Here is a 25,000-nt window from a genome sequence, read left to right on the forward strand (position 1 = left end):
AGGCACGGCTGAAATGCCCTTGAGCAAGGCACCTAACCCCTCACTGCTCCCCGAGCACTGCTGTTGTTGCTGGCAGCTCACTGCGCCGGGATTAGTGTGTGCTTCCCTTCACTGTGTGTTTCACTAATTCACGGATTGGGACAAATACAGAGACCAAATTTCCCTCATGGGAAAAAAAAAGAGTATATATACTTATACTTAAGTATCCTACTGGTAGTATACTATCACTGTGGTACCTTCCCACAGCACAGGCCAGGACCACTGGGAGAATTGTACCACTCGAATTCCATTAACTCCACAAATGTGTCCTTATTGAAGTCTACATTTATATAGCCTTGCTGGACTGCTCCTAGCAGCATACACCTGGCCTAATAGAGTCTGACTTCTGTGAGGGATAATAGCCTGACTACAGACAAACCCCTCAGGAGTGAAATGGTCTGCCGCACATACAGAGAGGCCTAGGACAGTGTTTCTCAAACCTTTTCAGATCAAGGACCACCTAACCAATCAAAAAAACCCTCACGGACCACCTAACCAATAAAAAAAAAACCTCACGGACCACCTAGCTAAAAAAAACAGTTGATCTACTTCAACAGTAGCCTATATTACACAATAGGCCTACTCACTGACCCACCTTGCCTATTGTCTTTGCACCTTGCTTATTGTGTCAGAGAATTCAATTCATATGATTTAAATTGGCGTAGCTTACATAGGCAATGTTGCAGATTTACATGCAAGTTGGTTCAATACATAGACTGTAGTATATATAGAACAGTCTATGGTTCAATATTACAAACAACTCATCTATATTATATTTTACCACGTCTGCTCGCAGACCACTTGAGATAGTTTGTGGACCACCAGTGGTCCCCGGACCACACTCTGAGAAACACAGGTCTAGGAGATAAGAGACTGAATGGTTGCTCCACAGGTAGATAGCTACTACACACACCTGAGAGTAAGCTGTTCCACCTGGTTCTGAGAAATGCACTGTATCTGAAATGAACTCTGTTAAAGGTAGGTCCTTAATTCTGGCGAAAGGCTGTTGATATGTGAGCTCAGCAGCCAATCAAATGACATCCTTCCCTTTCATCCTTTTGAAGCAATGTGCTAATTGGCTAGATCAAGTGTATAGCTTGGATGGAACCACTATATTTGATAATCATTAGGGTACCAGTTTTGTTTCATTGTACCAGGCCTACTGTATGTCAAAAGCAGGCTTGGATGAAGCTGGGAAGGATTAAACACACGGTTTCCACACCGCGGTAATCGACCGTGATAACTATGATATTGTAAAAGAAAACGGTAAAAAAACGGTCAACGTTTTTATCGCAGTTTACCATTAAACCGGTAATCGTTACATCCCTATCCACACTTCATTGGTTCATTGGACTTCCGAGGGCCCTTACATTTAAAACGAGACATTGAGAACTTAATTAAACGATTGGTAGTTTACTGGTAGTTACTGGTAGTTACTGACAAGACGATTTATACAGACAGTATCTTCACAAAGTTTAGCGTTTGCAGCCATCTTAAATTTAGTCATGATAAGTCGAGCGACGAGTACGAATGAACAGGTATAATAAGGGATCAGATTCCAAAAATAATTGTGTGGAAATGCATGGATTCCAGTTTCTTCCAGTAGCAGCAACTGGAATCCATGCATTTACACAGAATTATTTTCCCCTTTAACGGCGCAAAGCGCGATGTCAAATAAATGCATCAGTATTTTGATATTCAACGGCGCATTTGAAGGAGGCTGCTTGCGAGACCGTATGGAATTCCACTAAACAATGCTTTACTAAAACCTAGCATAACCTTCACGCATTTGCACTCGTCTATTATTTGAACTCATTGGCAAAGTGAAACTAACTTCACCATGGTGTCAGTCAACGACAATACAGTTATATGCAGTTACTTTCACTATTGACTTACAATGGGTTACCATCGAAAACATAGGCTGGAAAAAACAACTCTTACCCTAATATTGCTCAAATGACTGAATAAAACAGCATTTATCCTGTTTCTTCTATCTCATGACAGTGCGTCTTCAGCAGTGCTCCATACGTGTCTCTCGCCTCTCCCCTAATCACTTTTAACCGTCATTACCAATTTGCAAATTATAGTGAAAACTTACTCATCATGAACTGTACAGTATTTCGTAATATCTTTATTCTAATTATGTTTCCTATTGTAATCGTGCAATTTGTAATGTTTTGCTTGGACGTGCGCTGGTGTGCGTTCATGGATGATAGGTGCACCCGCCAATATGACTGTTGACAATGTGATCTTAAAATAACATATAAACAACTTGCCATAGACCTCTGACCAGGTGTACAATAGCGATTTTTAGACAATGCGCTAAGCCACTCCCTAAGTTGTTAATTGCCACACCCCTGGGCGCATTGTTTAAAAATTAAACGTGCAAAATAAGGAATTAAATTCGCGCCGGGTGGAAAACGAGTTTTACGCCATGCGCCAGTGTGCAAAATACAGCCCCCCGTGATTTCTAAGCTGTATTGTGCCAAGCAGGTGTAGACTCACCTGGCTATAAGATGTGATCTCTCTCTGTTGTTGTGACGAGTGGTAGTTCTCCTCCACCACACTAGGAGGCAGTGTTGGAGGACACTCCTCCTGATCAACTCAGCACTCTCCTTCGCCTCCGTCAGACGACCACTCCTACGCCTCTCCAAGCGCTCCAACCACACACGCCATGCAGCGGACAACACACACAGCCTGAGAGAACAAATGCGCGCGCGCACACACACACACACACACACAGACACACACAGAGAGACACACACACACACACACACACAGACACACACAGAGAGACACACACACACACAAAGAAAACACACACACACACACACACACACACGCAAGTAAATGAGTGGAGAGAAAAGAACAGTTGCTTGATTAACTGAACCAATTAGATTATGTGCCAACTTCTGTGTTCTCATTGAGTTCCAATAGAAACCCTACAGGATGCCTCAGTGGGTGTAGGAAGGGTTTAATGAGAAACTCCAAGCTAGCAAGGCAGATTAGTGGTCCCATGAATCTGCTACTAGTGCAACATCATGATAATTGGATGGCTTCATATATGGAACAATGATCAAACGCGACTCATGGGTAGTTGAGAAATAAATGAACGAATGAATGGGTAGTTGAGAAATAAATGAACGAATGAATGGGTAGTTGAGAAATAAATGAACGAATGAATGAATGAATGAATGAGAGCACAAACAGATGGATACAATGCATATGTTACAGTAATATACCTGTGCGGCCTATGTGTATGTGATTCAACTGAATTTCATTCATTTATATAGCACCATTAACAATGAACACTATATCAAAGCACTTAACAGAGCTCAAGACCTGAGCCTCCCAGAACAAGCACAAGGCTTACCAAAGCATCCTTTTAAGGGCATAATTACACTATGCCATCCGTACTGTACCTGAGTACGTTTGACCCCCAAAGTCTGGATCGTTGGACCTGTGTGATCGCTACGTACCGTAAATGGATAAGCGTACCGTGTCCGGTTCTGCTTGAGGTGGTGGACTCTGGCATGGTACGGTTGGGCTTATGATGGTAATGGAACACGCCCTTATGCAAAGATTCTAGAGCACAGCAGCTCAACTGTGCCTGGGTACAGTTTGATAGTATGCAGTGTGAGTGCAGACCAAGAATGGGAGAGAACTGTACTCCAGCAAGGTACAAGTGAACTGTGCCCATTGTGTGAGTATGCCCTAACAGGAAGAAACCTAGAGCTATGAATGAGTGAATGAATAAACGAGTGAACAAATGAATGAACGAGTGAGCGAATAAGTGAGTGAGTGAGTGAGTGAGTGAATGAGTGAATGAATAAACGAGTGAACAAATGAATGAACGAGTGAGTGAATAAGTGAGTGAGTGAATGAGTGAGTGAGTGAATGAGTGAATGAATAAACGAGTGAACAAATGAATGAACGAGTGAGTGAATAAGTGAGTGAGTGAATGAGTGAGTGAGTGAATGAATAAACGAGTGAACAAATGAATGAACGAGTGAGTGAATGAGTGAGTGAATGAATGAATGAATGAATGAATGAATGAATGAGTGAGTGAGTGGGTGAATGAATGAGGGAATGAGTGAGTGAGTGAGTGAGTGGGTGAGTGGGTGAATGAATGAGTGAATGAATGAATGAATTAATGAATATTGGTGTGGCCATACCTGTGCTGGCCTGTGGCTTGCTGTTGTCTTTGGTGAGCAGATGTCCAGGCAGTGAAAGCTCGTTTCTGCAGCTGGTGTCTCCAGCACTGTCGGGCCTGCTGGTGTCTGATGCTGACTAATGTCCAGAAAGCGAAAGTGTGTTTCTGCAGGGTGAGGTGCCACACTCGCCCGGCCTGTTCCTCCCGCTCTGCACACTGTCTCTGCCTCACACACTCACGCCGCCACCGCAGCCAGTGCTTATACAGCAGGGCCAGGCTGCACACACACACACACACACACACACACACACACCGAAATACATAAAGACAGGATAAAAGCACACACAATGTGTGTCAAATGAAGCAAGTGAAAATTTCACCTCTGACTCAGTGAGGGATCAAGGGTGTGTTGGGAAAACAACAGAGGTGTGAGAAAAGAGGGGATGGTTGGCGCACACACACACACACACACACACAAACACACACATACACAGTAAGAGCAGTAAGCTCACCAGGAGCACACACACACACACACACACACACACACACACACACACACACACACACACACACACACACAGTAAGAGCAATAAGCTCACCAGGAGCACACACACACACACACACACACACACTCCCAGAGTGTAGCACTGTAGCTGCTCTAGCTGTTGGCTAGTCAAGTTAGGTAGAGCCGATAGTTTTAGTTCTCTTTCCATATCGACAGTACTCGTTGACCTTGAGAAACAGAGATTTATGTGAAAAATCGCCGGAAATTCTCCTTTAAAGCACAGTAGTCCAGAGTGGAGGAGTCTCAACACACAGCTTGCCAATACACACATAGAAACCACAAGCTCCAACATGAGGTTAGGTGTGTGTGTGTGTGTGTGTCTGTGCTTGTACCATACCTGGGGTGTGGAGTCTAATTGTACTACATGAGCTGTGACTTAAAAGCCCAATAATCTTAATCTTAAACAGAAGACATGATAAGTGTCATTATATGCTGTGTGTGTGTCATTATAGGTGGTGTGTGTGTGTGTGTGTGTGTGTGTGTGTGTGTGTGTGTGTGTGTGTGTGTGTGTGTGTGTGTGTGTGTGAGAGAGTGTGTGTGTATGTATCATTGTGCCATACCTGGGGTGTGGAGCCTGTTTGTATTACATGAGCTATGACTTACAAGCCCAATAATCCAAAAGATAGGTGTCATTATAGGCTGTGTGTGTGTGTGTGTGTGTGTGTGTGTGTGTGTGTGTGTGTGTGTGTGTGTGTGTGTGTGTGTGTGTGTGTGTGTTTGCCTGTGTGTGAGGTGTGAAAGTCACAGGAAGTCAAGACAGTTTATGAGGTAATGTCTCCACACCGGTGACTGGCAGTGTGGTTTCGTAAGGAGATTCTCATCTTCTATGACATGAGCAAAACAAGGCGTACAATAGTCTTTGTGCACATGGGCATGTCTGAACAGGAGAAAGTGGCTTTCAGAACTCAGAGCTAGAATGGAGTAATTTTGCCAACAGGGTAAAACAAACACTCTCTGCAAAACTGTGGTTGGCTTAATTGGGAGCATTTAACTGCTTCTGCTGTATCCAATTTAATCAAGTGCAGGAAACCATTCTATTTACCCCGAATCTGTTCTCACCTAAGAATGTTATGACAAATGCTATGTCATAACAGCACAGGCTAGGGTTTCACCTTGAATGCTTTACACATGAAGATGAATAAAGAATGAAAAGACATAAGGTAAAAATGTTTAATGTAAATATATGGGTACAGTTTACTTGACCGTATCGACATAAGACTGACATGACACTGTCTTGAATGTGTCATAAACAAGTCATAAATGTTTATGACATAACACTTCTGTTATTAAGTGACATTTGGTTTTTGTCATAATAAATTAGGGTTAGGATTAGGTTTAGGGTTAGGGTTAGGATTGGGGGTTAGAGGTTAGGATTAGGGTTAGGGTTCATGTGTCATGACAGTGCCATGTGTTCATGACAGTGTCATGTCACTCTTATGTCGATACTGTCAAGTAAAGTGTTACCAAATTATACTCCTGGCATTGTGCTATGCGCTATGGTAGTATGTAAGACATTACTGGTAATGTATACATCACTGTAAGTATATGAGAATCTCACTGGTAGTATTGACTTACATCTCTGTTACTACTGTATGTGATAATCTTACCTGAAAGTATACTACATCTCTGTAAATGTATCGGGGGCTTGCCGGTTCGAACCCCGACCAGTAGGCACGGCTGAAGTGCCCTTGAGCAAGGCACCTATACCCTCACTGCTCCCCGAGCGCCGCTGAGTGTGTTTCACTAATTCACGGATTAGGATAAATGCAGAGACCAAATTTCCCTCACGGGATCAAAAGAGTATACTTATACTTATACTTGTAAATAATGTAAAATATTAGATAGATAGATAGATAGATAGATAGATAGATACTTTATTGATCCTCAAGGGGTAATTCAAGCTTTTTTATTACTGGTAGTGTAAACATCACAGTAAGTATATGAGCATCTTACTGGTAGTGTATACTACCTCACTGTGAGATCTTACAAGTAGTGTGTATATCACTGTGAGATGTTACTGGTAGTGTGCATACTACCTCACTGTGAGATCTTACTGGTAGTGTGCATACTACCTCACTGTGAGGTCTTACTGGTAGTGTGCATACTACCTCACTGTGAGGTCTTACTGGTAGTGTATAAGTATAAGTATAAGTATAAGTATATATACTTTTTTGATCCTGTGAGGGAAATTTGGTCTCTGCATTTAACCTAATCGGTGAATTAGTGAAACACAAACAGCACACAGTGAACACACAGTGAGGTGAAGCACACACTAATCCCAGCGCAGTGAGCTGCCTGTTTCAACGGCGGCGCTCGGGGAGCAGTGAGGGGTTAGGTGCCTTGCTCAAGGGCACTTCAGCCGCAGCCCACTGGTCGGGGCTCGAACCGGCAACCCTCCGGCTTCACGTCCAGAGTGCTAACCAGTGGGCCACGGCTGCCCACAACATCACTGTGAAGTCTTACTGGTAGTGTGCATACTACCTCACTGTGAGGTTTTACTGGTAGTGTGCATACTACCTCACTGTGAGGTCTTACTGGTAGTGTGCATACAACATCACTGTGAGGTCTTACTGGTAGTGTGCATACTACATCACTGTGAGGTCTTACTGGTAGTGTGCATACTACCTCACTGTGAGGTCTTACTGGTAGTGTGCATACTACATCACTGTGAGGTCTTACTGGTAGTGTGCATACTACATCACTGTGAGGTCTTACTGGTAGTGTGCATACTACCTCACTGTGAGGTCTTACTGGTAGTGTGCATACTACATCACTGTGAGGTCTTACTGGTAGTGTATGAGCGCTGCCCTGAGGACCTCCTGGCCCTGTGAGTGTCTCCTCCAGGTGCAGTAGGTCTCACGGAGCACCAGTGGGCTACTGGGCTGGGTGAGCCTCCTCCTCAGGTCCTCCACAGTCCCATCATGCACTCTGCTCAAGCTAGATCTCTGGCCTTGTCTGACGGCTGCACAAGCTTTCCACTGTGGAAAACACATCAGAGTTACTGAAAGCAAACACTGAGCTCAAGCATCCAGGGTTCTCCATCCTTTTCTTGGAAACCTACTTCCTGTCTCTGGTCTCTATAACTGTCTGTGAAGACATGGCAGCGAAAAGGTATATTTATATGTACATGATCCCAATGATGCACTCTGTCAGGTTTTAAGTAAGAAAGAGATATACTAGGATCTTTATATTATACAAAGGGAACAATACAAAAGATGATAGTTCAAAGTAACATCAGATGTTTCTTGAAGTTTTGCAATGGACACAGATACAGCACATAATGTGCCTGAGAAAGCAGAACTTACAAGGATTCTGTTGCATGTTATCTTAAGTGTTGAGTTACAGAGAACAGGTGTGAAAGTCACCTTCACGTTTTTCCAATTCCTACAATTCCAGCATGAGAGCAAATTACAGTTTACAGTTTACCCCCCCCCCCCCCCCCCCCACACACACACACACACACACACACACACACAGACAGACACACAGACAGACACACACACACACACACACACACACACACACACACACACACACACACACACACACACACACATACAAATAACAGCTTTCTGTGTAGGTTGACAGCTGACAAATTGTCCCAAATAATAGCTGGGCCCTGGTCCAAAGGGAACCTGTCATTCTTTCCTGCGTTACCTGCTCATCTTTGCTGACAGGGCATATCCAAGCCTGACAGCACTGAGACAATTATGGCAGGACAAATGCCCAAACTGCTGAAGGTGCAGCACTATAGACAGACCAAAAAGAGAGACCGATGCCACTACCAGTTTATTCCCACGCTTCTGCAGGTATACATAAATAAATAAATCTAAACACCAGGGGCAGGTGGCCCATTTTAGACTTTCACAAACATCATTTGGCTCAGTCACAGCAGGTGATGATAGCTACAGGATGAAGTGCTCTCCTTCACCATTACAGCCCAATATGCTGCAGCGGTCCTTTCAGGAGCTTTACACTGGTTCTCCAGGTCTGATGTTGGTCTGTTTTGATTGATTCACATGCAGAATAAATAGATCATCATTTACTTGAGGCTGATTTAAGTTAAGAATTTGAGTTCAGTATAGTCAGTATAGGCTACTAAATCAAGAGTTGAGTTGGTTTATATTGGTTCAAGTTGTTTTCAAGCATGCTCAAGCATGAATTCTGTTGAGGCAGCCTAGTTGAGCATTCAGCTGCCACACCACATCTGATGTGAAAACTGATATAAGACTGTGTTTACTCCGGCTGCAAATGTTAGAGAACTAAATAACAGTATAATGTTTGTTTTTTTGTTTAGAACCCTTCTCTTTGTTCTTTCTCTGTTGTTTTTTGTTGTTGTTTTTGGAGGAGGAAAATGAAAAAAGATAAAACATAAAAATGGAGCAAAAACAGCCTAGAGAAACTTATGGCTTTGAATTTGGATATGGTTTTGAGGTGTTTCCCAGGTGAGTCTTTAGCTATAGAAATCACTTCTCTAAGAGATATACAGTATATATTTGGATTATGGTTTTGAGGTGTTTCCAAGGTGAGTCTTTAGCTACAGAAATCACTTCTCTAAGAGATACTTTCATTAGGTTGGCCTGGACCACTCTAAACTATACAGTAAAACTGTTTTCAGATAAAAATATATTATTTATATTATGTTTATATACAGTATATTATAAAATATATATTATCTGTATAAAATTAATACATTTGCCTGTATGGATTAATTGGCCCTTTGTGATTATAAATCTATGAATATCTAGCCTACAGCTACCATCGTTTTGGGGACCTTTTTAATTTGACTTGTACAGTATTGTTGTTGATGTTTGTTCTCATAATGATCCTGAGCACTCCAATATGAGTCATACCCCATATTCCAATATGAATCATCCAATATGAGTCATGAGTCATGCATGAATGACTATAATTGATTCCACTAAAATGAATTCGGCCTCTTAAAGTAGCCTAAACGTTGGAAGGCTTTTCTTAGGGGAACTGTAAAGAGATGATTTGAAACTTTAATGAGGTATACCTTCCAAGCAGGGTAGGAATTTCACGGCGGCCAAGACGGCCATGGCCTGCGTAGCCCCTTGCGTTGGCCGTGAAGCCCCTTTGAAAATCATAGGTTTACAGGCCACGGTGGCCTTGGTGCCCCCTTCTTTCAATATTCTGCTTTGCGTCCTACTAATAGCGATTTTTATTTAGCCTGTGGCCTGTCAAAATAATCTTAGCATTCACAGCGCAAATTAATTTAGTCTTTTACGCATTGGAGAAAGTGACAGCGCAAGAAAGAAAGTGCGTCCAAATTCACCCTTTCTTCTCAGTTGAACTACTCGTGAAGTAGCCTATTCATCACACAGACATTACAAGTATCACATGAAAGAGCTTTTTCTCAGCTTTTAAATGATGTTAGCCGATAATGGCTGTGTTGAACGGTTCGCGAGAAAAGTAAATAATATAATTAAATTGAATCATACATTCTACTGAAGGTTTTGCGTCCATGATCTCCCTACCCATTCATCTCGGTGGAATTCTTCACGAACCCGTCTTTTAACACATGACAAACCATATATCAGAATAAACAGCAGACCTTACCGAACGCAACGGTGTAAAGCAGTCCCCTGTACAGTTAGCCGTTCCAGAGTAATCCAGTTTTGAATTTGCAGTAAATTTCGACATGCATGGATGTCTCCAAATTTGGGCTTTAAGTTTTACAATGTGTTTAAATTGTTCCACATGATTTCATAACGGGCCAAATACAAAATAAATGTTACAAATATCGCCTAGATATTGGTAAATCAGAGGACAGCTGACTAAGAGTTTGTGAAAGTAGCCTTAATGATCACAAAATGCTAAGCATGCATCTAGGCTATTTGAGTTTCTTAAAGCTGAGCTGTGCTTAAATTTAAATTGTTCAATACATGATTTCATAGCAGGCCAAATATAAAATAAATGTTATATATAGCCTAGATATCTGTAATTATTAGATGATCAGATGATTTACAGTTCTATGTAATATGTCATGTTTCATGTTTTTGTAATGTTTCATACAGTGATGCAGGTCTACTGCAGTGAATAGGCTAAATACAACTTTGATCATTTTTATAGCCTACTGTATAGTTAACTTTGGCCTTGGTGCCCTGACATGTGGCCTTTGTGCCCCCCACCAAATATGCCCAACTGAAGGCAAAGTGGCCTTGCCCCCAGAATGGTGAAATTCCAAGCCTGCTTCCAAGTCTTCGTAAAACTCCAATAGACACTGTAACTGGGAAACATTTTCCAGACTTTTATTTCAGCGTCAGCATTTTTTTGAAGTTTACTACAGTTTCTGCAGAACACGACTCTGAACTTTGGACAAAAGTGCCAAGCTGGTTAATGGCCAAATGTCTGTCACATCCACGATAAGCAGCATCCCCTCATCCCCCGTGCCACACAATCATTGTGCATGCAAGTAATCATGATGCATGCAAGAGTATGCAGCAAGCACAGTATATGCAAGTAATCCTAATGCATGCAAGAGTATGCAGCAAGTATATAAGTATATATACTTTTTGATCCCGTGAGGGAAATTTGGTCTCTGCATTTAACCCAATCGGTGAATTAGTGAAACACACTGCACACAGTGAACACACAGTGAGGTGAAGCACACACTAATCCCGGCACAGTGAGCTGCCTGCTTTAACGGCAGCGCTCGGGGAGCAGTGAGGGGTTAGGTGCCTTGCTCAAGGGCACTTCAGCCGCGGCCCACTGGTCGGGGCTCGAACCGGCAACCCTCCGGTTACAAGTCCAGAGTGCTAACCAGTGGGCCACGGCTGCCCAAGCACAGCAAGTAATCCTAATGCATGCAAGAGTATGCAGCACGCACAGTATTTGGAAGTAATCATGATGCATGCAAGAGTATGCTAGCACTGTGTATTCAAGCAATCATCTTCACACAATCAGCATGCAAGCAGGCAATCCCCATGGCCATGAGTCAGCAAACAGTAGAAGAGAGCTCACTAGGAAAAGAGTTAAGGTGGGTATGCTTAAACCACATTGGGGTAATTGACTAATAACACACATACCGGTAACCAACCTTAAAGGTGCTCTAAGCGATGTTATACTTTTTTAGGCTAAAACATGTTTTGTCACTTACAGCAAACATCCCCTCACCATCCGCTGGCTGCGGATGTGGACAACCCAGGTTCCTAAAACAGCCACAAAACAACTTGGGCAAACCTTGCCCATAAAAAACATAAGAAATTGTTCCAGCAAATCACTGACGAGATGCGCGTTTAGGAGAGTTTCAATTGCACGGGAGGGAGGGGGAGGAAGTAGCGAGCTAGCTTTCTGTTTTGTTTGAACGTCAACAGAAGTGACGTTACCCAGCATCGCTTAGAGCGCCTTTAATAAGTAGTCCAAACCCAAAAAATGAAGCACTCTGAGCACAAATATAACATTTGATTAGGCTACTATTGAGCCCCAAAGCAAAACGGGCGAACACATTTCTTGGCTTGGCATGGCAAGAATATTAAAACACTAATTAATATAAACAACAACAAATACAGTTTTAATACTAATAAATTAGCAATAATCAATAAACAATCAACTGAGGCATCAAAATTGGCATTATTGTTAAAGCCAACCAGTTTTTCTTATGATTCCATTGCAAATATTGCAAACATATATGGCTATAGACACTATAGTAAAGTCACACCCCTTCAAAACAGGCATTTGTTACTTTTGACACCTGAGCCTTCTGCCGACAAAAGAATTCCCTGCGTGTATAACGGAAAGAATGAACCATTTCATTACAGAACACGGGGGCCCAAAAGAACACCCACACAACATAAGCTACGACTTGTCTGGAATGAGTTACCACATCACCGATCGCAGCTGATTCCGACTATGATTCTGGCTCTGATTCTGGGATTTGTTACACGAGTTGCATTCCTAACATACTGAACATACTACCTCACAGTTAAGATGGATGATAATTGCATTTATGAGATGGTGGTATTGGTGATGGAAGTGTGTGTGTGTGTGTTTGTGTGTGTGTGTGTGTGTGTGTGTGTGTGTGTGTGTGTGTGTGTGTGTGTGTGTGTGTGTGTGGAGAAGTAGAGAGGGGGGGAGAGCTCCTCATATAATTAGGTGCTTGTGCAGTGAGTTAACTCAGACAAACGACGACAGGTGAGATTTAGTGCTTGCCCGGGGACATAAACTAACTCCCCTACTGCTGGGAGAGAATGAGAGCGAGAGGGGAGTTTCACACAGGCACACAGAGGCACAGGTATCCCACGGCTCCAGGCTCCTTTTATTAGTCTGAAGAATGAGGAGAGGAGACCAAAGCAAAAATAAAAACAAACAGATACACATGAAAGCCCATTTGAAATGAGAGATACCACGATCACTTCGTAGTATAGCCCCTGCTGAAACTCGAAATCTAGAGACAAATGCATGCACAACACACACACACACACACACACACACACACACACACACACACACACACTGTGTGTTACTCACATGCTGGAATGCTTGAGCGAGCGTCCGAGCTTTTTGCCAATGCTGAAGTGTGTGTGTCTGTGCGTGGCGCTTCTCCACGGCCTGACCCAGGGCATGGAGGACAGATGAGAGCACCCTCCTCCGGTGGCACTGCCGGGCGATGGCCAGACACCTGCACAAGTGAGCCCAGCGTCGGAAACACTGCTGCAGCAGGCGAAACCTGTACAGAGCCTGGAACCTGCATAGAGCAATGCTAAAGATAAAGACAACACAAACAACAACAACAACAACAACAGAAGTAATATCAAAACAACATTTTGTACAGCACCTGGGGGGGTATTCAAGTATGTGCCTTGGTGAAATACCGCAACTCAGAGTAAGTGGCAAACCTCCTAATAAAAGATTCTTATGGACTCATTCTCTAAAGAATGAATAAAACACAGGGCTCTTTGTTTAGGAGGCACAACACTTAAGCCGCATTCACATAAAGTATATACGAAGCTTCACGTAGCCAGTAGCCAGTGGTTATTTCGCCTGTCATCACTGAATTACATGGTTTCTTGTCGCTAGTCGTCGCTGTTTATGTGAATGGGGCTTCTGTTTAGGAGTATGATGAAAAACAACTTTAGGCTAGGCAGCAGCAGCTGCAATAGACTACGCCGTTTTATGCAACAACATAAAACACTACCTGGGATTTCAGCTCATTATTACCACAACCAAACCATTACTATTACCCCCTGAAACACGAGCACAAGTGAATGTCCACAAATCGAACCACTTTTTTCCCCAAAGGGTTAAAGCAGGGGTCTCAAACTCCCGGCCCGGCCCAATTACGGCCCGCGGCCTATTTCAAAATAATAATGTAATTCGGCCCTTGAGGGTATTTTTAATTGCGACAAACAACGACACTGATTAAAATAGACGATTGATCCAAGTACGGTAACAAATCTCATTTGTACTCTCCTCCACTAGTTGCTAGACATCCAGAGCTAGATTCAAGCCCAAAATCACTGCACACAGTTTTCAGGAAATACAGTGTATTAGCCTACACGCGAGAAACATGAATTTCTTTTGCACAAATTGAAGCAGAAATAGGCCTACACCAAATGTTGAAAAAACGTTCACGTGTGATGAAGTCTAGAGTAGGCTATGCTATTCACCTATTCTGATTCTGAAGGAGAATATCTGCCTTTTGGAGATTATATTATGATCGATCGTCTATTGACAGTGATAGTCACGGTGCGTCTGTAAATGGAGGGGCGTCTTTGCGTACGACGGTGTCCACTAAGCATACCATTTCGACTCTTTGCCCAAAATAGCTCGAGGTGGCAGTGGTAATCGTGATGATAGTGTCCGTAATGGACGTGGTACAGACAGCTCTGAAGAACTACAAAGTCACCCGCGATAGGAACTGATTTGACCAGGCTACTTTATTGTAGACCTATAATAACGGTTTGTGGAACAGACTAGTAATAGTTTACTATTGTTACATCTTAGGCCTACTGTTTTCCTGTTCATTTGTTATTTGGGTAATATGACAAAAAGAAAGTAAACCTGCTCAAATAGTTCAACATCCAGTATTTACTGAAAGGTGCATAATTTGAGGTGCTTACCATCCAGTGGCAAATTAGATGGGTAAATTTACCCCCTTCATAAACTTGTGTTTATACTCAAAGCTTTTTACATTTACAGTATGACTTTATCTCTGACCACTTTCAAGCCATGGCCTTTTGAAATTTTGATATGCCAGGTTTAAATAAGTTATGAGAGGAAAATATTTTTATTTGGTGTGAAACACACACATACCTGTTTTTATGTTTTTTTTTTTTTTTTTTTCATAATTTGTATTTATATTTATTTTATCATTATTTTATAGCACAGGTGTCTAAAAATAGATTAAAAGACTTGCACTTTCTGTTTGCAGTTTTGTATTTCAGATGACGTTGGCAGAAGTGGCCCCCAGCTCATTTGAGTTTGAGACCCCTGGGTTAAAGGTTCGTTTTTAAATGCGAATTGGATTACATTAATTAAAACAAAGGCTAATCTGTACATTTGACATGTCTGTCAATGGCTTTCCCCTGGTGAATAGATTATGGACCCTGGCTTACCCGACAGTCATTAAATTAAATCCAGCACTCCCCTACAGAATGCTATAAAGTTCTGTTATTTTGTGATTACCCCTAGAGACTGGCCATGAATTCAGTTCCAATTCCAATAAATACAGCACATTTGAGACCTCGTCAGCTCAAGCCCTGCAGTGTGGGTGTGTGTGTGTGTTAAAGTGAGAGAGTGAGTGAGTATGAGAGAGAGAGAGAGAGAGAGAGTTCCAGGTGTTTTTTTAGTGCTGTGGCCCGATCCGCGCTCTGTGGTTTGCCGTACCTCTCGTCTGTCCCAACCTCCTGGGCTGGGTCGTAAATCTCTCTGCTGCCAGGAAGCTGCTCAGAACAAAACAGAACACAGTTGTGTGTTAAACTAAGGGGCCAGCGCCATCGGCTGAGCTCACATTACACACCCATACAAAAGCCACCCCTGTGCCTAACCCCACACGAGAGCTCAGGGGTCAGAGGTCAACCTACCCGACAGGACTGAAGATGTGTGGACGACCGCAGTGCTTTCAACATGTCTTTCAGCCCCTGACTAGAGAGGTGTTCAGGGTTGACTTTACTGCTTTGTCCTGTGACTGAATGCGTTTTCTCCAGTAAGTGCTTCTGCTTTGAGGAGAGACGCCATCCGTCAGAGGGAATGGCTTCTTTTAATGGCCCCCTGATGCCCAGCTGCAACTGGCCGTTGAAGGAATGCAAGATCTTATCTCCATGGTTTTGCTCCAATGTTCCCTGAGTGGACTTCCAGCTTTCCTTCATTTTGAGATTTGCTTGGTCCAAATTGTCCTTCATTTCGAGTTTCTCTCTCCATGACAGATAATTTGGCACTAACGCCTTTCCTGCTGCCACAGGCTCGGCCACGGCTAGTCCACAGTCCTCACACCATTCTGTGTCGCGGGAGGGAAGATGGGATGGCTCTACGTCTCTCTCAGGCATGGACACGATCGGCCTGTGACTGGACTGTGACAGAGCCTCTTGCAGGCACAGCTCCTCCTGAGGCGACAGCCTGGGACCAAAGGCCGATTTCACAATTCTGTCTTGGGTCTGACTCCTCATTATCCCTGAGCTTTGTGACGACGACTTAGCATTTTCAACAGAAAACAGGCTTAAATTTGGCTGTGAAAGATAATCAACCTCCTGAAAAATCAGCTGAGGCTTTGAGCTACGATGAGAATACCTAAGTGGTGACTGCTGGAGTAAGGAGGAGCTGCTCTCTTGTTCGTTGTTCTGTGAAAAAGACCAAATGTGTGTTATGGGAAAAGAAGGGAATGTGTACATTTAGTCTCAGGCCTTCCTGAGGCAGATATGTGATGAGATCTGGGAAAAACCCTTCACATGGTGAAATTTCACAAACTAATGATTCTGATCCTAGCCATCCTAGCAACATCCAGGGTTTTGCGAGAATGGTATCCAGGATGTTAATGGGGGACGGTATACAGGATGCTGGTAAAATTTCACCAGAGAGGGTTGAAACGGAGCAGAAATCAAGGATTTCCATTATCCAATCACATATGTAAACACTGACGAATTGAAGAGATGTTATTTACCTCCAGGTCCAGCATCGTCCTGTGCAAGGCAGCCGACGCCCAGGACGAGTCCAGAAGATCCTCAAACGTGGAGAGGCTCTCCCTCTGTTTTGGGTGTCTCTGACTCTCAAACTTTGCCCCCCTACCGTCTGCCTGATCCCTGCCAAAACAGAATGCCCTCTCTCCAACCCTTTGAGACTCCAGAGAAGCAAAGGGAGCCACTCTGGCAAGATCACCTTCTGACTTCTCCCAGCGTTTCCTATGTGGCAGGCTGTCATGTCTGGTTGTACAAACATGAGATGTGCTGCTAGTAATTGGGATGCTACTACCACTATATGTGATTTTTTTCGCCCACATTCTGTTTCTCTGATCTGTCGTACTTGAGCTGCCTTTCTTCCAGCTGCACAGACAACTGTCATTACCTGGCATAGTGACACTATTCAAAGGCTGCTGTCGGAGTATGGGCTCCACTAGAAAGGTAGATCGGACAGGTGCATTGCCACGGGCTGCCCCCAGGTGAGGTCTCTGATCATCACTGCAGGCTGACAGAAGATCCAGGACTTCATCAACATTCTCCTCACACTGGGGCAGGTTACACTGCAGCAGCAATCTGGACTTCTTGTGCCCAGATTCACTTTGAGTCCAACCATGTCTCCCATAGTAATTGCGCCCAGCCATTTGACTTCAGTGAAGGCTTTGTAAGCCTTTTAATAGTTTCTTGTATCCCCATAGAAACATTTTTGAAAGTTTCACATCACAGCAAGCGTTTCAGTAGGCTACTCCCTGTGCACACAAAAAACATTTCGACATGAGTTGCCTCTCAAAGTAGTCCACAGTAACACAACTGAACATTGAACTCAAGTCACACTTGGTCATACCCTGTTTGCAACATTTCAGACGGACGTATCGCAAACTAAGGAAAGATGCCACTCACTTACCCAAAGAACTGGTGTGAACATAGCCTATAAACATAACACATGCCCGGAGAGCACCGTAGCCTACTGAGCTGACTTCGCCTGGGGCACACAGCCTGCTGCCGTAGCGTTAAGCCGCCCCCGAGGAGATTAGTGTGGTGGTGGTGAGCTAGCACTACAAGATTTATGAGGATACAATGCCCCAGTGAAGTTTCTTTGTCGCCTGTCTCTCTTGCCAGCTATTAGTCCAGCACAGTATATTCTGTTGTCTTGTTGATATAGGGAAAAAATAGGGAATTACTAAAATACCCCATATCTTATTCAACTAGAAGCTAATTTACACGTTGAGTTCTAGTTCTATCTTACAACCCTAGAATGCTACGTTCGCTTTAGCAATTTAGCTAACATTAACGGTTTTTAAAATGGCCAGTTTCACAATATAAACGGAATAGCCGTTACATTATAAATCGGAATAGCCTACTAAGAGTAGTGACTCTTAAACCACCAACCGTTGTTGGCTTGTCCAAACTTTTTCAAAGCACTATATAGCCTACTACTGCGCTTTTAACTTGGGAAGGCTAGATTAGACAGTGTTATAAACATAGGTCTAGCTGCAGTGAGTGAGTCTAGTCTACCGATATTATTCTCTGATAAAACCCCTCGCGCATTTTTTATTGTCTGATAGGACTGACACACATGTTGGATTAATGTACAGTTTGCATTTTATTAATTAACATAATTAACAATGAGTTAAAGGGACTGATACAATCCAGCATTGAATATGTTATTACAATAATCAAAATATATGCACACTGCACAACAAGGAATCTTTAGACCGGGGGAACAATGCACTGTCCACCACGACCCTTTAAAGTCCCATCTCTCTGTGGCTCCAATTCGCTTCACATCTTTGACTGTTCTGAATATTTCATGACCCTTCCACTGGTCGTTTCCCCCGACAAGGTAGTCCAGTGGGCACGGACAGCGAGACAGTCTGTCTGTCAGTCAGGGTCAGTTCTCTGGGCCTTCGTTCATTTGTAGCCACGCAGGTAGACCAGCCGATGTGGCTGGAATTTCTCCCGGCACAAAGGACACTCACTCTGCAAAGGGACAGAACAGAGAGGGTTAAAGCTAGTAATCAAGGATCTTTGGACAGAACACAACAGACAAGGTCAGAACAGAGAGGGTTAAAGCTAGTAATCAAGGATCTTTGGACAGAACACAACAGACAAGGTCAGAACAGAGAGGGTTAAAGCTAGTAATCAAGGATATTTGGACAAAACACAACAGACAAGGTCAGCTTCTACCACTTTCAGAAGTGGACTACACCGTTTTCCATATTTTCCAAAAGCGCATAAAGCATAAACAAATAATAACATAATGGTAATGCTCAGGTGCATGTTCATAACATAATGTAATATCTCTATGGCTGTGGTTGGTTTGGGGTGCAGACAGACCTTGTTGCTGCACCACTCTGTGATGCACTCCCAGCAGAAGAGGTGTCCACAGGGGGTGGCCGTGGCGTGCCTCCTGTCCTCCAGACACAAGATACAGCGAGATGTTCGCGAGGATGGAGAAGGGGCAGCCTGGGAGCTAAGACACACACGCGCACACACACACACACACACACACACACAGGTATGCTGTTTTATGTACCAGTATATGCACTTTCAAATAATTTCTAAGTGAAATTAAAAAAATAAAATGCAAAGCATGTATGTGCAATAATCGTGTTACCGTCTACCTCTCTTACTCTCTGTCTCTTACACACACACACACACACACACACTTTCCAAGATAAGGCACAAACACACACACACACACACTGCAGGTGACCCACCTGCAGGGCAGGTTTCTGTGCTGTTTCCACTCCTGTCTGGCCCTCTGTCTCTGCCGGAGGCTGTTGACCTGCAGGACCAGAGTGATGGCCAACTGCAGCAGGGAGACAGCGCCCAGCAGCCTGTAGCTGTTACGGATCGCCTTCTCATCACCTGCACCGCTTAGGACCCGCAGCTGAGGAGAGACACATACGCACACACACACACACACAAATGAACAAACGAACAAACACACACACGTGTAATTACATGCATACAGTATGTAGACACACACAGTTAGAGGTAAGCCTACTTATCTCACAATGCCTTTTAAATAATTTTTAAATGGAATGAAAGAAATAGGCCTACAAAGAATGTCATTAGTCATTTGCCAGTGTAAACCTTATAATTGTTGTCTGTGTGGCTGACAGTCCTAGGCTTAAGAACCTCTGCCCTGACCAAACTTACATAGCCCACACGCGTTGCTCTCTTGCTGATGTGGTAGTAGGAGCTGTAAATGTAGAAAAAAGCCACATGGATGCGGTGCACAATAGTGATGCCTTGCTGACAGGCATAAAGCACTGGCACCAAGTTCTTCCTCTGGTTCTCCGTCAGGGCACCCACGGCCTGCTGTACCCAGGCTTTGATGTAGAACATGGGGTTCCAGCGCGACGGAGAGTCCCTGTGAGGACCGGGACGGTCCTCAGCCTGCAGCTCGTTCTCCAGACACACCAGCAGCTTATCCAGCAGGTACGGAGCAAAGGTGTGGAAGAGGACGAACGCGCCGCGGCGTGTCAGCGACGGCACACGACGCTTGGTGGGGTCCACTTGCACGATGTTCACATACTCCTCGCCCAGAGTCTGGTACCCTGAATACAACCACATATCAGAGTCAGAATCTGCCTTTAAAGCAACACCAAAGAGTTTTTTGTACCTTAAAATAATGTTTCCAAAATCGTTCATCAAAAGTGGTTCATCAACTCGTAACAAGGGTGAACGGCACTTCTGCATTCGCTTTGCGACCCTCTATCGTATCGGCTATAACCGCACTATGCAAGTTTGCCAGATCAGGTAGCGGATCTGTAGTTCGATGGAATGAGACATAAGAAACTACAAATTTGACTTCCTTCTGATGTCGCAAAATATCATACTTTCATAAAATCATGCAATATACTCTACCTTGTCTGTGGACATAGTTATTTCCAAAGTCAGTGTTGGATAAGCAAATCGCGTGTGTGCGACAGAGGAAAAGTGCTTTGGTGTTACTTTAATTACTATAGATTTATACACAAACCTAGAATTCGAAATCGACTCTAGCAGCATAGAAAAAGTATACACAATATCCAAGTGTTCAGTATCAAAAAACATAATGCATTCAGTAATTATTTAATACATTTAGCCATTTTTTGATAACAATTTAAACATTTGCTTTCTCAGTTTTACCTGAGAATGTTGTCAAACTGTAGTAGGCCAAATCTGAAAGCAACTCGACCTCCTTCCTCCATTTCAGCCATTGCCTGGATCCTGTTACAAACATAAGGATCAGACAAATGCACATAAAAAAAACAAATGGGAAAACAACTAGTCGTGACTGCATGATTGCTTACCAGTGAAAGCCTGGAAAACTTCATTGGCATTATTCTTCAGGCGTGTCTGATAGTATTCATCCTTTTGACTGGATCGAATCAACTGCGGTTGATTTGCAGGAACGAGTGGCATCTTACACACGGAAAGCACACTCAACAGTTCACCGCCTAAAGAGAGTTTTCAACGCACAGCTTTTCAGATGGGGGGAGCAAATGTTAAAGTAACATTTCATAAGTCACCAACTTATATGATTGACATTCATTATCACTCTACCAAAGAGAATGGCATTTACCTGATGTTTCCTCAGGTGTGTAGACAACGACACATCGTGCAATTAGCTTCTCTAAAGGCAAACATGAACTGTTGCCTATTTTATTGAGGTTTTAACGATATATTGCACATCAACAAACACAGCTTTGGAAGATTTTCAACTGCAAGATCCGAACGAGGAAGTATGCTGTAAATCGACAACACGAGTAAGATGGGCATTGCAATCACTGGAACAGGCAGATCACCGCGACAAATATCTGCAGCGACCCCTGCAAAGCGGAGGTCTGAACAACCGCTTATGGTTTTGGTTGCGGTTCTTGGCAGATGCATTTGTCCAAAGAGACACACACAACCAGAGGTGGGACCAAGTCACTGTTTGGCAAGTCACAAGTAAGTCCCAAGTCTTAGCAGTCAAGTCCAAGTCAAGTCCCAAGTAAATACAGAGAAGGGCAAGTCGAGTCCAAGTCCAAGTCACATCAAAGCCAAGTCGAGTCCAAGTCCAAGTCCCAATCTTTTTCAAGTCCTGAACAAGTCATCAGGTACTCTTCACTTAATAATGCCATTATTAGACTATCGATCATAATTTTAGCACTTCCATCTAATCCACAGTATTTTTTGTTTATAAATACAGATTAAAATATGTTCAATGTTTCTGTCTTGTAATCTTTTACGACATATGCATGCGCATACCTGTGTAATCTGTAAACGGATAGCTACATAACACTCAGCACAGCTGCAAATATATATATTGTTTTTCCAAATTGCGGAGCCCACTGTAAGGATGAGTAATAATTTGACTGATGGCATTTCACTGCGCTAGGCCACAGATTTGCCTGCAAACAATTTATTAGGCTGTCTGGCAGTGGCGACTCATAAGGGAAGCCAAGGTCAACACTTTTATATTATTTAAAAGATAATAATGACAGTAATTTTGTTTTAAAGTATTCATTTCTTAAGAAATACTACACATTTGATGCTGTTTATCTCATTTGTAAATGGTGCACTGTCACTTTAAGCCCATTGTGTCACACGTTCTCATAATGATCCTTTTTTTACCAGCTCCGTTCAAATATAGCCTATGGCTAGTCCACAAACTCAAACATTGTTTGTGCCACATGTATAGCACAATATTAACAACGATAAGCATGATATTAAGTTGGCACAAACAGCTTTCATTCCCTTGGAAAGAGAAGCATGTATGACATGATGCTTGCTTGACATTTTCTGTTTGCAATTAAAAGTGAATTATGAGCCTGGTAGCCAGTAGCCACCTAGCTACAGTAGCTGAGTGAAATGTATTTCAATCGGCATATCATGTGCTTCATGTAAATAAATTATTGAATACTTCAAGACTATTAAGACCAGTTCCATTACACAAGGCAAAGACAACTCTTCATAATATTCTTGTCCACTTTCCAAATCACAGTGAGTGCAGCTATGTCATAGTGACCTGGATCTCATAGTTTATAACAGTACAGTAGGCTAGTGAGAACCGGATAATTCACAATCTCCTCTAATCTCGTATTTGTTGCCTTCACGATTTCCTTTTATATGTTTCTTATATTTAAAAGAAGATATCAATCATCATCAACAATGACAAGCCAGCTAGAACCTACTCATTTTCTCTCCCTCTCGTGCGTGCTTGGATGCGTTCTCAATTAAATGCAGTAGGCTAGCATAAGTTCAAGTTGGATCTTAATGGAGAGGACTCGAAAAGTATCAACTTTATGTAACATGCTGTTGGTGCTTTTTGACATTAAACGTTCTCTAACAAGAGTGCAAATCAGTTTGCAGTAAAGCTACTAGTGATTGGCTAAATGTTGGTCCTTCCTCTGTCTCTTGGTGCCCTACACACAGTGCGTAATGCGTGTGGGGGTAGCGGCAGTACTGTACTGTGCTCTGGCCGCTTGTCTCCGCTATTTTTTTTTTTTTTTATTTAGTCGCGGGAAAGCGTCTGTGGGGTGACTGGTCCACGATCAGGAAATTTAGTTTTTGATTCGAGACATGTCAAGTCATCACAAGTCAAAGAGGCAAAGTCCGAGTCAAGTCTCAAGTGAATAGTATTCAAGTCCAAGTCGAGTCGCAAGTCATGCCGAATTTTATCAAGTCAAGTCTGAAGTCATTAAAATCATGACTCGAGTCTGACTCGAGTCCAAGTCATGTGACTCGAGTCCACATGTCTGCACACAACAATAACAATGAGCATTAGAAAAAATAATAAACCCATTCAAAGTAGTCATATAGCCTACATAAACATGCTAAAAATAGTAATAAACTAAATAATTTTGACATAATAATAACAATGGCAAATCACAAAACTAACAACAACCATATACAAACTTAGTGCTGATGGATGGTCGACACAGCACACACTCATCAGAGGACCACAGTGGGCGAGAGGGGGCATGAAGTTGGAGGAGGGGGGAATAAAACTAGACTTTAGCCTTTTGATAATGTCTTACATGTATGTACTATGTCCTTTTGCTATATGTCTTACATGTATGTACTATATGTCCTTTTGCCATATGTCTTACATATGTACTGCATATGTCCTCCTATCCTTAAATGAGCTACCCAGGGATGCACAAAGAATTTGTATCGTATTGTATTGTACTAAACATTGTATTGTATCGTAATAAACGTGCATATATCAGAAACATTATTATCAAAGCCATATTATTCAGAACTGTAATCGAGAAGTTTTTCTTGCAATCTTTCTGTCGAATTTCCATTTCAGGGAGGATACTGAGCCTATTTGTGATTTGATTCTAAGTGCAGTTTTGGAGGTTGCAGAACCAGTTTCTTTGTTTGTGCATCAGGACAGCAGAGTCCTTTTATGTCCATTGAATAAAAATCCCTTTCTTGCCACTCTTTCAGGGAATGGCTTCAGGCATATTTGAGCTTCTGCCAGATCTTCCTATGCAGGATAGGAGGCCAGGCACATGTTTGATGAGAAACCTACAGAAGCTTATTTACTCACTGAAGTCAAGCAGGCCGGCTCTCTGTTTACAATTAGGGAGGTGGGGTGTGTTGTGTGTGTGTGTGTGTGTTTGTGTGTGTGAGTTTGTGCATATGTCTATCACCGTGTTTGTGTGTTAGTGTGTGCACTCGTGTGACTGTGTGTGTGTGTGTGTGTGTATGTGTGTGTGTGTGTGTGTGTGTATGTGTGTGTACTCGTGTGACTGTGTGTGAGTGTGTGTGTGTGTGTGTGTGTGTGTGTGTGTGTGTGTGTGTGTGTGTGTGCACTCGTGTGACTGTGTGTGTGTGTGTTTTAACTTAAGAGATACTTGTGACTTCTTGCAGATGGGCAAGATCTACGTGCTAAGGCAGTCCGAGGGGAGCTGAGGACAGAGAGCAGAGACGGAGAGCTCTGAGGACACAGAGCAGAGCAGAGCAGAGCGCACTCCTGAGGTAAGATACAATCACTCATTCTCCTCTAATTACACTCTACCCACGCATCACATACAGTCCACAATCATCATCCATTGTGCCTTTGATTTTGTTTAAACCCATACTCTTTTGTGGTCAATCATCATCATGGAGTTTTTGATTGTGTTT

The 25,000-nt window shown here is 42.9% G+C and overlaps 2 protein-coding genes across 7 annotated transcripts in view; both read right to left on the reverse strand.

Annotated features, from left to right (window-relative positions):
* The window catches only part of LOC121712962, a 43,504-nt gene extending 25,100 nt beyond the window's left edge, over window positions 1–18,404 (reverse strand). The window contains exons 1-8 of one of the 5 annotated variants that reach the window (XM_042097122.1): window positions 18,278–18,404; window positions 16,876–17,637; window positions 15,803–16,555; window positions 15,606–15,661; window positions 13,248–13,464; window positions 7,545–7,735; window positions 4,215–4,469; window positions 2,545–2,736 (exon numbers count right to left, since the gene is read on the reverse strand). In XM_042097122.1, the coding sequence (XP_041953056.1) occupies window positions 2,545–2,736; window positions 4,215–4,469; window positions 7,545–7,735; window positions 13,248–13,464; window positions 15,606–15,661; window positions 15,803–16,555; window positions 16,876–17,532 (2,321 nt within the window). In that variant the 5' untranslated portion in view covers window positions 17,533–17,637; window positions 18,278–18,404. Of the gene's footprint in view, window positions 1–2,544; window positions 2,737–4,214; window positions 4,470–7,544; window positions 7,736–13,247; window positions 13,465–15,605; window positions 15,662–15,802; window positions 16,556–16,875 lie in introns of all 5 variants that reach the window. The other 4 variants (XM_042097121.1, XM_042097120.1, XM_042097124.1 and 1 more) reach the window with 4 other exon arrangements.
* Window positions 18,405–18,467: 63 nt separating this feature from the next.
* pex10 (peroxisomal biogenesis factor 10) lies at window positions 18,468–21,641 on the reverse strand. Of its 2 annotated transcripts, none has more exons than XM_042097129.1 (7): window positions 21,465–21,641; window positions 21,193–21,339; window positions 21,029–21,109; window positions 20,054–20,454; window positions 19,609–19,781; window positions 19,226–19,361; window positions 18,468–18,868 (listed from the first exon to the last, which is right to left on the reverse strand). In XM_042097129.1, the coding sequence occupies exons 2-7, from the start codon at window positions 21,302–21,304 to the stop codon at window positions 18,800–18,802; spliced, it is 972 nt and encodes a 323-aa protein (XP_041953063.1). In that variant the 5' UTR covers window positions 21,305–21,339; window positions 21,465–21,641; the 3' UTR covers window positions 18,468–18,799. The 2 variants fall into 2 exon arrangements, with proteins under 2 accessions (XP_041953063.1, XP_041953064.1); XM_042097130.1 differs by having other exon boundaries at window positions 21,193–21,363.
* Window positions 21,642–25,000: the final 3,359 nt, after the last annotated feature.

Source organism: Alosa sapidissima, chromosome 7 (genome assembly GCF_018492685.1).
Source record: "Alosa sapidissima isolate fAloSap1 chromosome 7, fAloSap1.pri, whole genome shotgun sequence".
NCBI lineage: Eukaryota > Metazoa > Chordata > Actinopteri > Clupeiformes > Clupeidae > Alosa > Alosa sapidissima.